At 43.4% G+C, this 12,500-nt stretch overlaps 1 protein-coding gene across 7 annotated transcripts in view; it reads right to left on the bottom strand.

Annotated features, from left to right (window-relative positions):
• The window catches only part of LOC118938379 (RNA binding protein fox-1 homolog 1), a 391,360-nt gene that overhangs the window by 46,508 nt on the left and 332,352 nt on the right, over window positions 1-12,500 (bottom strand). For 6 of the 7 annotated variants that reach the window (XM_036942118.1, XM_036942114.1, XM_036942116.1 and 3 more), the window contains 3 exons: window positions 9,157-9,300; window positions 8,787-8,840; window positions 4,312-4,404 (listed from right to left, as the gene is read on the bottom strand). In XM_036942118.1, the coding sequence (XP_036798013.1) occupies window positions 4,312-4,404; window positions 8,787-8,840; window positions 9,157-9,300 (291 nt within the window). The remainder of the gene's footprint in view (window positions 1-4,311; window positions 4,405-8,786; window positions 8,841-9,156; window positions 9,301-12,500) is intronic. The other variant, XM_036942113.1, reaches the window with a different exon arrangement.

Below are 12,500 nucleotides of genomic sequence, written 5' to 3'. Positions count from 1 at the left end.
AGAGAGACACAGAGAGAGGTAGAGACAGAGAGGTAGAGAGAGAGAGACAGAGAGAGAGAGAGAGGTATAGAGAGAGAGAGAGAGAGAGAGGTAGAGAGGTAGCGAGGTAGAGAGAGACAGAGAGAGAGAGAGGTATAGAGAGATAGACAGAGAGAGGTAGAGAGAGAGAGACAGAGAGAGAGAGAGAGGTAGAGAGAGAGAGAGACAGAGAGAGAGAGTAGAGAGAGAGAGAGAGAGAGAGAGAGAGAGGGAGAGAGGTAGAGACAGAGAGGTAGAGAGAGGGAGAGAGGTAGAGAGAGAGAGAGAGAGAGGTAGAGAGAGAGAGAGAGAGAGGTAGAGAGAGAGAGAAAGGTGGAGAGAGTGAGAGAGCGAGAGGTAGAGAGAGAGCGAGAGAGAGAGGTAGAGAGAGAGAGGTAGAGAGGTAGAGAGAGAGGTAGAGATAGAGTGAGAGAGAGAGGTAGAGAGAGAGAGAGAGGTAGAGAGAGAGAGAGAGAGAGAAAGAGGTAGAGAGAGAGAGTTAGAGAGAGAGAGAGGTAGAGAGGTAGAGAGAGAGAGAGAGGTAGAGAGAGAGAGAGGTAGAGGTAGAGAGAGAGAGAGAGAGGTAGAGAGAGAGGTAGAGGTAGAGAGAGAGAGGTAGAGGTAGAGAGAGAGAGGTAGAGGTAGAGAGAGAGAGGTAGAGAGAGAGAGAGAGAGAGAGGTAGAGAGAGAGAGTCAGAGAGAGAGAGAGAGAGAGAGAGCGGTAGCGAGAGAGAGAGGTAGAGGTAGAGAGAGAGAGAGAGACAGTGGGTAGTAATAATACATCTCGCTTCACACTTACCATTCCCAGACCAGTTTTTTGGCCCCGCCCACTTGTTTGTGTTTTGTTACCGTGGTAACAGAGTTGTGGGGCGTATACGAGTGGAGCTACCATTGGGAAGATGGAGGAAGGGGGAGATGAGAGAGGAATATGCCTCAAGAGACCAAAGCAATGGCTGTCAAACCTGCAATCACTATGCCAGCGTTCGCCAAACTCGGTCCTCCGGACCCCAAACAGGTGCACGTTTTTGGTCAGCTAAACAGCTGAGTCAAATTATAGAAGCTTGTTGATGAGTTGATTACTTGAATCAGCTGTGTGAAAAAAACAAAAGGTGCCCCGAGGACCGAGTTTGGTAAAACCTGCCCTGTGCACTAAAACCTCTCTCTCTTTTAGCTCTCTGTAGTTCTCTGTGTGGCTCTTGGTGTCCCGAGGACCGAGTTTGGTAAACCCTGCCCTGTGCACTAAAACCTCTCTCTCTTTTAGCTCTCTGTAGTTCTCTGTGTGGCTCTTGGTGTCCCGAGGACCGAGTTTGGTAAACCCTGCCCTGCGCACTAAAACCTCTCTCTCTTTTAGCTCTCTGTAGTATTCTGTGTGGCTCTTGGTGTCCCGAGGACCGAGTTTGGTAAACCCTGCCCTGTGCACTAAAACCTCTCTCTCTTTTAGTTCTCTGTAGTTCTCTGTGTGGCTCTTGGTGTCCCGAGGACAGAGTTTGGTAAACCCTGCCCTGTGCACTAAAACCTCTCTCTCTTTTAGCTCACTGTAGTTCTCTGTGTGGCTCTTGGTGTCCCGAGGACCGAGTTTGGTAAACCCTGCCCTGTGCACTAAAACCTCTCTCTCTCTTTTAGCTCTCTGTAGTTCTCTGTGTGGCTCTTGGTGTCCCGAGGACCGAGTTTGGTAAACCCTGCCCTGCACACTAAAACCTCTCTCTCTTTTAGCTCTCTGTAGTATTCTGTGTGGCTCTTGGTGTCCCGAGGACCGAGTTTGGTAAACCCTGCCCTGTGCACTAAAACCTCTCTCTCTTTTTGTTCTCTGTAGTTCTCTGTGTGGCTCTTGGTGTCCCGAGGACAGAGTTTGGTAAACCCGGCCCTGTGCACTAAAACCTCTCTCTCTTTTAGCTCTCTGTAGTTCTCTGAGTGGCTCTTGGTGTCCCGAGGACCGAGTTTGGTAAACCCTGCCCTGTGCACTAAAACCTCTCTCTCTTTTAGCTCTCTGTAGTTCTCTGAGTGGCTCTTGGTGTCCCGAGGACCGAGTTTGGTAAACCCTTCCCTGTGCACTAAAACCTCTCTCTCTTTTAGCTCTCTGTAGTTCTCTAAAGTTGTCTGTGTGGCTCCCAAAACATATTTTTATCCTTGGAATTGGATGTGTGAGTTGTCATGGAAACCAAATCAATTTTTCTAGCATAGTGTTGGATGAGACTAACTGGCAAATACTATCATTGTTCCCTTTAGCTTGTATATATTTCACTTTTTTCTCCACTGTTTATAGGGGACTGTAGTTTGTAACTTACAGGCCACCGCATATCCCTAACCCTGCAGTGAGGTCACTCACTACCCATGATCCTTCACTGCTTTGTTTACTTCCTGACGTTCTGAGGAACTGGCTGTAAGCACCCTTTAACTTCAAAAGGACAAAACACATTACAGTTGAAGTCAGAAGTTTACATACACCTTAGCCAAATATTTTAAACTCAGTTTTTCACAATTCCTGACATTTAATCCTAGTAAAAATTCCGTCTCAGGTCAGTTAGGATCACCACTTTATTTTACACGTGAAATGTCAGAATAATAGTAGAAATAATGATTTATTTCAGTTTTTATTTCTTTCATCACATTCCCAGTTGGTCAGAAGTTTACATACACTCAATTAGTATTTGGTAGCATTGCTTTTAAATTGTTTAACTTGGGTCAAACGTTTCGGGTAGCCTTCCACAAGCTTCCCACAATAAGTTGGGTGAATTTTGGCCCATTCCTCCTGACAGAGCTGGTGTAACTGAGTCAGGTTTGTAGGCCGCCTTGCTCACACATTACTTTTCAGTTCTGCCCACAAATATTCTATAGGATTGTGGTCAGGGCTTTGTGATGGCCACTCCGATACCTTGACTCTGTTGTCCTTAAGTCATTTTGCCACAACTTTGGAAGTATGATTGGGGTCATGCAACCAAGCTTTAACATAATTTACCAGCCTCATGATGCCATCTATTTTGTGAAGTGCACTAGTCCCTCTTGCAGCAAAGCACCCCAACAACATGATCCTGCCACCCCCGTGCTTCACGGATGGGTTGACGTTCTCGGCTTGCAAGCCCCTCCCCCTTTTCCCGTCAAACATAAAGATGGTCATCAGACGAGAGGACATTTCTCCAAAAAGTATGATCTTTGTCCCCATGTGCAGTTGCAAACCGTAGTCGGTCTTTTTTATGACGGTTTTGGAGCAGTGGCTTCTCCCTTGCTGATATAGGACCTGTTTTACTGTGGACATAGATACTTTTGTACCTGTTTCCACCAGCATCTTCACAAGGTCCTTTGCTGTTGTTCTGGGGATTGATTTGCACTTTTCGCACCAAAGTACGTTCATCTCAAGGAGACAGAACGCATCTCCTTCCTGAGCGGTATGACGGCTGCATGGTCCCATGGCGTTTAAACTTGCGTTCTATTGTTTGTACAGATGAACGTGGTACATTCAGGTGTTTGGACATTTCTCCCAAGGATGAACCAGACTTGTGGAGGTATACCATTTTTTTCTGAAGTCTTTTTCTGATTTCTTATGATTTTCCCATGTTGTCAAGCAAAGAGGCACTGAGTTTGAAGGTAGGCCTTGAAATACATCCACAGGTACACCTCCAATTGACTCAAATGATGTCAATTAGCCTATCAGAAGCTTCTAAAGCCATAATTTTTTTAAATTTTCCAAGCTGTTTAAAGGCACAGTCAACTTAGTGTATGTAAACTTCTGACCCACTGGAATTGTGATACAGTGAATTATAAGTGAAATAATCTGCCTGTAAACGATTATTGGAAAAATGACTTGTGTCATGCACAAAGTAGATGTCCTAACCGACTTGCCAAAACTATAGTTTGTTTATTAACAATACATTTTTGGAGTCGTTGAAAAACGAGTTTTAATGACGCCAACCTAAGTGTATGTAAACTTCTGACTTCAACTGTATGTACGTCACAACAAACTTCCAACTGAACAAATCTTTTGAAAATAAATGAGGTCATAACAAAATCAAGCAAATGCTGGGAAATATACAACAGTAAACTTGTAGACGTATTAAAATGGGTATGAACAAAAAACCCGACAATAAATCAAAATGGGGGCTGTATGAGGAGAGTTCAGGGAGGGAGGTGATGACGCAGGTGGAGAGACAGGTGACGTGTGGGACAGGGTGGAATGGGGGGAGTGAAGCAGACATTATGCACACACACATTCACACACACACACACTGACAAAGAGGAAGAGGAGGAGGTAAAGGAGGAAGAGGAGGAGGTAAAGGAGGAAGTATTTGTAACATGCACCTCTATTTTACGGCCTTCTACGACCGTGCCGTGTAATTTGTCTCGCGCCCTGTCAGCGTCCGCACTATGCTCGAAAGTTACGAACCCAAAACCCTGCATGCAGGATGGAGAGGGAGAAAACAACATGCATGTTATTCATGTTATTATAATCATTACTCATATTATTACTGTCATTACTCGTGTTTCTCCAGTCAGTACAGAAAACAGCCTGGGCTGTTGTTCAGTAGAGTAAAAGGAGAAAAACACATTGAAATGTAAAAAGATTAAGCACACTATTATAGGCCAGCTTCAAAACGTTTTCCTTATCTTCCCGCCTCTAACACATCTCTAACCTCTAGCTTCCTCTAACACATCTCTATCCTCTAGCTTCCTCTAACACACATCTCTATCCTCTAGCTTCCTCTAACACATCTCTATCCTCTAGCTTCCTCTAACACATCTCTATCCTCTAGCTTCCTCTAACACATCTCTATCCTCTAGCTTCCTCTAACACATCTCTAACCTCTAGCTTCCTCTAAAACATCTCTAACCTCTAGCTTCCTCTAACACATCTCTATCCTCTAGCTTCCTCTAACACATCTCTATCCTCTAGCTTCATCTAACACATCTCTATCCTCTAGCTTCCTCTAACACATCTCTATCCTCTAGCTTCCTCTAACACATCTCTATCCTCTAGCTTCATCTAACACATCTCTATCCTCTAGCTTCCTCTAACACACATCTCTATCCTCTAGCTTCCTCTAACACATCTCTATCCTCTAGCTTCCTCTAACACATCTCTATCCTCTAGCTTCCTCTAACACATCTCTATCCTCTAGCTTCCTCTAACACATCTCTATCCTCTAGCTTCCTCTAACACATCTCTAGCCTCTAGCTTCCTCTAACACATCTCTATCCTCTAGCTTCCTCTAACACATCTCTATCCTCTAGCTTCCTCTAACACATCTCTATCCTCTAGCTTCCTCTAACACATCTCTATCCTCTAGCTTCCTCTAACACATCTCTATCCTCTAGCTTCCTCTAACACATCTCTAACCTCTAGCTTCCTCTAACACATCTCTATCCTCTAGCTTCCTCTAACACATCTCTAACCTCTAGCTTCCTCTAACACATCTCTATCCTCTAGCTTCCTCTAACACATCTCTATCCTCTAGCTTCCTCTAACACATCTCTATCCTCTAGCTTCCTCTAACACATCTCTATCCTCTAGCTTCCTCTAACACATCTCTAACCTCTAGCTTCCTCTAACACATCTCTATCCTCTAGCTTCCTCTAACACATCTCTATCCTCTAGCTTCCTCTAACACATCTCTATCCTCTAGCTTCCTCTAACACACATCTCTATCCTCTAGCTTCCTCTAACACATCTCTATCCTCTAGCTTCCTCTAACACATCTCTATCCTCTAGCTTCCTCTAACACATCTCTATCCTCTAGCTTCCTCTAACACATCTCTATCCTCTAGCTTCCTCTAACACATCTCTCTAACCTCTAGCTTCCTCTAACACACATCTCTAACCTCTAGCTTCCTCTAACACATCTCTAGCCTCTAGCTTCCTCTAACACATCTCTATCCTCTAGCTTCCTCTTAAACACATCTCTAACCTCTAGCTTCCTCTAGCACATCTCTATCCTCTAGCTTCCTCTAAAACATCTCTAACCTCTAGCTTCCTCTAAAACATCTCTAACCTCTAGCTTCCTCTAACACATCTCTAGCCTCTAGCTTCCTCTAACACATCTCTCTAACCTCTAGCTTCCTCTTAAACACATCTCTAACCTCTAGCTTCCTCTAGCACATCTCTATCCTCTAGCTTCCTCTAAAACATCTCTATCTTCAAGCTTCCTCTAAAACATCTCTAACCTCTAGCTTCCTCTTAAACACATCTCTAACCTCTAGCTTCCTCTAGCACATCTCTATCCTCTAGCTTCCTCTAACACACATCTCTAACCTCTAGCTTCCTCTAACACACATCTCTAACCTCTAACTTCCTCTAACACATCTCTTTAACCTCTAGCTTCCTCTAAAACATATCTAACCTATAGCTTCCTCTTAAACACATCCCTAGCCTCTAGCTTAATCTAACACATCTCTATCCTCTAGCTTCCTCTAACACATCTCTATCCTCTAGCTTCCTCTAAAACACATCTCTAACCTCTAGCTTCCTCTAAAACATCTCTAACCCCTAGCTTCCTCTAACACACATCTCTAACCTCTAGCTTCCTCTAAAACATCTCTATCCTCTAGCTTCCTCTAACACACATCTCTAACCTCTAGCTTCCTCTAAAACATCTCTAACCTCTAGCTTCCTCTAACACACATCTCTAACCTCTAGCTATCTCTAAAGCATCTCTAACCTCTAGCTTCCTCTAAAACATATCTAACCTATAGCTTCCTCTTAAACACATCCCTAGCCTCTAGCTTCATCTAACACATCTCTATCCTCTAGCTTCCTCTAACACATCTCTATCCTCTAGCTTCCTCTAAAACACATCTCTAACCTCTAGCTTCCTCTAAAACATCTCTAACCCCTAGCTTCCTCTAACACACATCTCTAACCTCTAGCTTCCTCTAAAACATCTCTATCCTCTAGCTTCCTCTAAAACATCTCTAACCTCTAGCTTCCTCTAACACATCTCTAGCCTCTAGCTTCCTCTAACACATCTCTCTAACCTCTAGCTTCCTCTTAAACACATCTCTAACCATTAGCTTCCTCTAGCACATCTCTATCCTCTAGCTTCCTCTAAAACATCTCTATCCTCTAGCTTCCTCTAAAACATCTCTAACCTCTAGCTTCCTCTTAAACACATCTCTAACCTCTAGCTTCCTCTTGCACATCTCTATCCTCTAGCTTCCTCTAACACACATCTCTAACCTCTAGCTTCCTCTAACACACATCTCTAACCTCTAGCTTCCTCTAACACATCTCTTTAACCTCTAGCTTCCTCTAAAACATATCTAACCTATAGCTTCCTCTTAAACACATCCCTAGCCTCTAGCTTCATCTAACACATCTCTATCCTCTAGCTTCCTCTAACACATCTCTATCCTCTAGCTTCCTCTAAAACACATCTCTAACCTCTAGCTTCCTCTAAAACATCTATAACCCCTAGCTTCCTCTAACACACATCTCTAACCTCTAGCTTCCTCTAAAACATCTCTATCATCTAGCTTCCTCTAACACACATCTCTAACCTCTAGCTACCTCTAAAGCATCTATAACCTCTAGCTTCCTCTAACACATCTCTAACCTCTAGCTTCCTCTAAAACATCTCTAACCTCTAGCTTCCTCTAAAACACATATCTAACCTCTAGCTTCCTCTAAAACATCTCTAACCTCTAGCTTCCTCTAACACACATCTCTAACCTCTAGCTTCCTCTAACACATGTCTAACCTCTAGCTTCCTCTAAAACATCTCTATCCTCTAGCTTCCTCTAACACACATCTCTAACCTCTAGCTTCCTCTAAAACATCTCTAACCTCTAGCTTCCGCTAACACACATCTCTAACCTCTAGCTTCCTCTAAAACATCTCTAACCTCTAGCTTCCTCTAACACATCTCTAACCTCTAGCTTCCTCTAAAACATCTCTAACCTCTAGCTTCCTCTAACACATCTCTAACCTCTAGCTTACTCTAAAACATCTCTAACCTCTAGCTTCCTCTAACACATCTCTAACCTCTAGCTTCCTCTAACACATCTATATCCTCTAGCTTCCTCTAACACATCTCTAACCTCTAGCTTCCTCTAACACATCTATATCCTCTAGCTTCCTCTAAAACATCTCTATCCTCTAGCTTCCTCTAACACACATCTCTAACCTCTAGCTTCCTCTGAAACATCTCTAACCTCTAGCTTCCTCTAACACACATCTCTAACCTATAGCTTCCTCTAAAACATCTCTAACCTCTAGCTTCCTCTAACACATCTCTAACCTCTAGCTTCCTCTAAAACATCTCTAACCTCTAGCTTCCTCTAACACATCTCTAACCTCTAGCTTCCTCTAACACATCTCTAGCCTCTAGCTTCCTCTAACACATCTCTAACCTCTAGCTTCCTCTAACACATCTATATCCTCTAGCTTCCTCTAAAACACATCTCTAACCTCTAGCTTCCTCTAACACATCTCTATCCTCTAGCTTCCTCTAAAACACATCTCTAACCTCTAGCTTCCTCTAACACACATCTCTAACCTCTAGCTTCCTCTAACACATCTATATCCTCTAGCTTCCTCTAAAACATCTCTAACCTCTAGCTTCCTCTAAAACACATCTCTAACCTCTAGCTTCCTCTAACACATCTATATCCTCTAGCTTCCTCTAAAACATCTCTAACCTCTAGCTTCCTCTAAAACACATCTCTATCCTCTAGCTTCCTCTAACACATCTATTTAACCTCTAGCTTCCTCTAAAACATCTCTAACCTCAAGCTTCCTCTAACAACTACCATGCAGAAGAGAAACACAACACATCACCTACCTTAGAGCCCCGCTCGTTAAAAATGATTTCAACGTCTAAAATTTGACCAAATTGCTGGAAGGAAAGACAGAAAACAAAGCCAGAGTCAATGACATTCTTTAACGCAGGATTGTTCAGTGGTACAGCATATGGAGTAGCATTTATCATGGAGTAGCATGGAGTAGCATTTAGCATGGATTAGCATGGAGTAGCATTTAGCATGGAGTAGCATGGAATAGCATTTAGCATGGAGTAGCATGGAGTAGCATTTAGCATGGAGTAGCATGGAGTAGCATTTAGCATGGAGTAGCATTTAGCATGGAGTAGCATTTTACATTTGGAAATTATTCACTTATGGGGATAACATGAGTAATTGTAGTGTAATACTCACGCCAAACATTTGCCTGAGGTCTGGGTCCCTGAATCTGAAGGGTATGTTGGAGACATGGAGACGCTTGGGTTGAGTCTTACTGTTACAACTGTCAGACGACTGGCTCTGCTGCTGACTGTCTGTCTGAGACTCCTCCTCTGTCTGCTGTGGGGAGGAGGGAGGGAGGTAGGGGAGGAGGGAGGGGGGGAGGAGGGGAGGGAAGAGAAAGGGGAGGGAGGGGAGGGAGGGGAGGGAGGGGGAGGGGGAGGAGGGGAGGGAAGAGAAAGGGGGAGGGAGGGAGGGGGAGGGGGGGGAGGAGGGGAGGGGGAGGAGGGGAGGGAAGAGAAAGGGGAGGTAGGGAGGGAGGGAGGGAGGGAGGGAGGGAGGGAGGGAGGGAGGGAGGGAGGGAGGGAGGGAGGGAGGGGAGGGAAGAGAAAGGGGAGGGAGGGAGGGGGGAGGGGGGGAGGAGGGGAGGGGGGGAAAGAGAAAGGGGAGGTAGGGGAGGGAGGGGAGGGACGGAGGAAGAGGGGAGGGAGAGGAGGGAGGGAGGGGAGGGACGGAGGAAGAGGGGAGGGAGGGAGGGAGGGAGGGAGGGAGGGAGGGAGGGAGGGAGGGAGGGAGGGAGGGAGGGAGGGAGGGAGGGAGGGAGGGAGAAACAGACACTCTACACTTAGAACAAGAAGGTGCTATCTAGAAACTCAAAGGGTTCTTCAGATGTCCCCATAGGACAACCTTTTGAAGAACCCTTTTTGGTTACTGGTAGAACTCTTTTGGTTCCAGGTAGAACACTTTCGGTTCCAGATAGAACCCTTACCCAAAAACCCCAAAAGTGTACTACCTGGAATCAAAAAAGGGTTCTACCAAAAGGGTTCTACCAGGAACCCAAAAAAGGTTCTCCTCTCCAGCTGAAGAACCCTTTTGGAACCCTTTTTGTGTACCGCGTCACGTTATATACACAGAAGATCTCCGCTGAACTTAGAATCCAGATGTTTGGTTCTGTGTGAACAGCAATAAAGTCACAAGGAAGTTGAATACAAATGCAAAGTTGCCAATAGTTACAAACTAGAGAAGGATAAACAGACGCTTCAATAAGAAAACCCAGATGACTGCATTTAAATATAAATATCCCACAGTAGAGGCTACATAGGACAATATCATTCAATCATATCACTAACACGTGATTTGGGCAGGAGCACTTAGAAGATGCGTACCGACATCTCAGATGTACTACTGCTTCAGTTCCTGTTCCTCTTATAGAATATTATCTAAAACAGTATTGTAGAGTTCCTGTTCCTCTTATAGAATATTATCTAAAACAGTATTGTGGAATTCCTGTTCCTCTTATAGAATATTATCTAAAACATTGTAGAGCTCCTGTTCCTCTTATAGAATATTATCTAAAACAGTATAGAGGAGCTCCTGTTCCTCTTATAGAATATTATCTAAAACAGTATTGTAGAGCTCCTGTTCCTCTTATAGAATATTATCTAAAACAGTATTGTAGAGCTCCTGTTCCTCTTATAGAATATAATCTAAAACAGTATAGAGGAGCTCCTGTTCCTCTTATAGAATATTATCTAAAACAGTATTGTAGAGCTCCTGTTCCTCTTATAGAATATTATCTAAAACAGTATTGTAGAGCTCCTGTTCCTCTTATAGAATATTATCTAAAACAGTATAGAGGAGCTCCTGTTCCTCTTATAGAATATTATCTAAAACAGTATTGTAGAGCTCCTGTTCCTCTTATAGAATATAATCTAAAACAGTATTGTAGAGTTCCTGTTCCTCTTATAGAATATTATCTAAAACAGTATTGTAGAGTTCCTGTTCCTCTTATAGAGTATTATCTAATACAGTATTGTAGAGTTCCTGTTCCTCTTATAGAATATTATCTAAAACAGGATTGTAGAGCTCCTGTTCCTCTTATAGAATATTATCTAAAACAGTATTGTAGAGTTCCTGTTCCTCTTATAGAGTATTATCTAATACAGTATTGTAGAGTTCCTGTTCCTCTTATAGAATATTATCTAAAACAGTATTGTAGAGTTCCTGTTCCTCTTATAGAATATTATCTAATACAGTATTGTAGAGCTCCTGTTCCTCTTGTAGAATATTATCTAATACAGTATTGTAGAGTTCCTGCACCTAAACCTATTTCAGTCCAAGTCAAGCACTGATTAATACTGGAAATAAATGTAATGTTTATTCAGTTGACTTCCATTTAGATAATTGCAGGCTGTAATAACACCTGCACCGTGAAGAGGCAAACAAACCAGGGATGGAGAGCGTTATGATTGGGAAATTAAACCACCTCGATGTCTCTAGCCATTAGGTGATTAATATCTCTCTTAGAAACTGATCCGACGTCAGAATTGTGGAACAATGATAATGTTAAGGTAAGACTTGAATGGAGAAAGCTGATCTGAGAGCAACCCAGTCCTCTACTGCCTATATATCCTATAGAGACAGACCCTGTCCTCTACGGTATATATACCCTATAGAGACAGACCCAGTCCTCTACTGTCTATGTATCCTATAGAGACAGACCCAGTCCTCTACTGTCTATATATCCTATAGAGACAGACCCAGTCCTCTACTGTCTATATATCCTATAGAGACAGACCCTGTCCTCTACGGTATATATACCCTATAGAGACAGACCCAGTCCTCTACTGTCTATGTATCCTATAGAGACAGACCCAGTCCTCTACTGTCTATATATCCTATAGAGACAGACCCAGTCCTCTACTGTCTATGTATCCTATAGAGACAGACCCCGTCCTCTACTGTCTATATATCCTATAGAGAGAGACATCTACTGTCTATATATCCTATAGAGACAGACCCTGTCCTCTACGGTATATATATCCTATAGAGACAGACCCCGTCCTCTACTGTCTATATATCCTATAGACCCAGTCCTCTACTGTCTATATATCCTATAGAGACAGACCCAGTCCTCTACTGTCTATATATCCTATAGAGACAGACCCTGTCCTCTACGGTATATATACCCTATAGAGACAGACCCTGTCCTCTACTGTCTATATATCCTATAGAGACAGACCCAGTCCTCTACTGTCTATATATCCTATAGAGACAGACCCAGTCCTCTACTGTCTATATATCCTATAGAGACAGACCCTGTACTCTCAGATGCTGAAACCATAAGGAACAGATATCCTGCGAACACACACACACACACACACACACACACACACACACACACACACACACACACACACACACACAGACACACAGACAGTACAGTCGGCTTCACGCTCTAACCCAGTTACAGAAAGAGAATACTTTCCATTCCTCAACTCTGGGCGGCAGCTCAAAATACAGTCTGTGTGTTTACAGGG

This window comes from Oncorhynchus mykiss, chromosome 13 (genome assembly GCF_013265735.2).
Source record: "Oncorhynchus mykiss isolate Arlee chromosome 13, USDA_OmykA_1.1, whole genome shotgun sequence".
Classification (NCBI taxonomy): Eukaryota; Metazoa; Chordata; class Actinopteri; order Salmoniformes; family Salmonidae; genus Oncorhynchus; species Oncorhynchus mykiss.
Note: the sequence above shows the minus strand (reverse complement) of the source record. Positions and strands in the feature narration are given on the sequence as shown.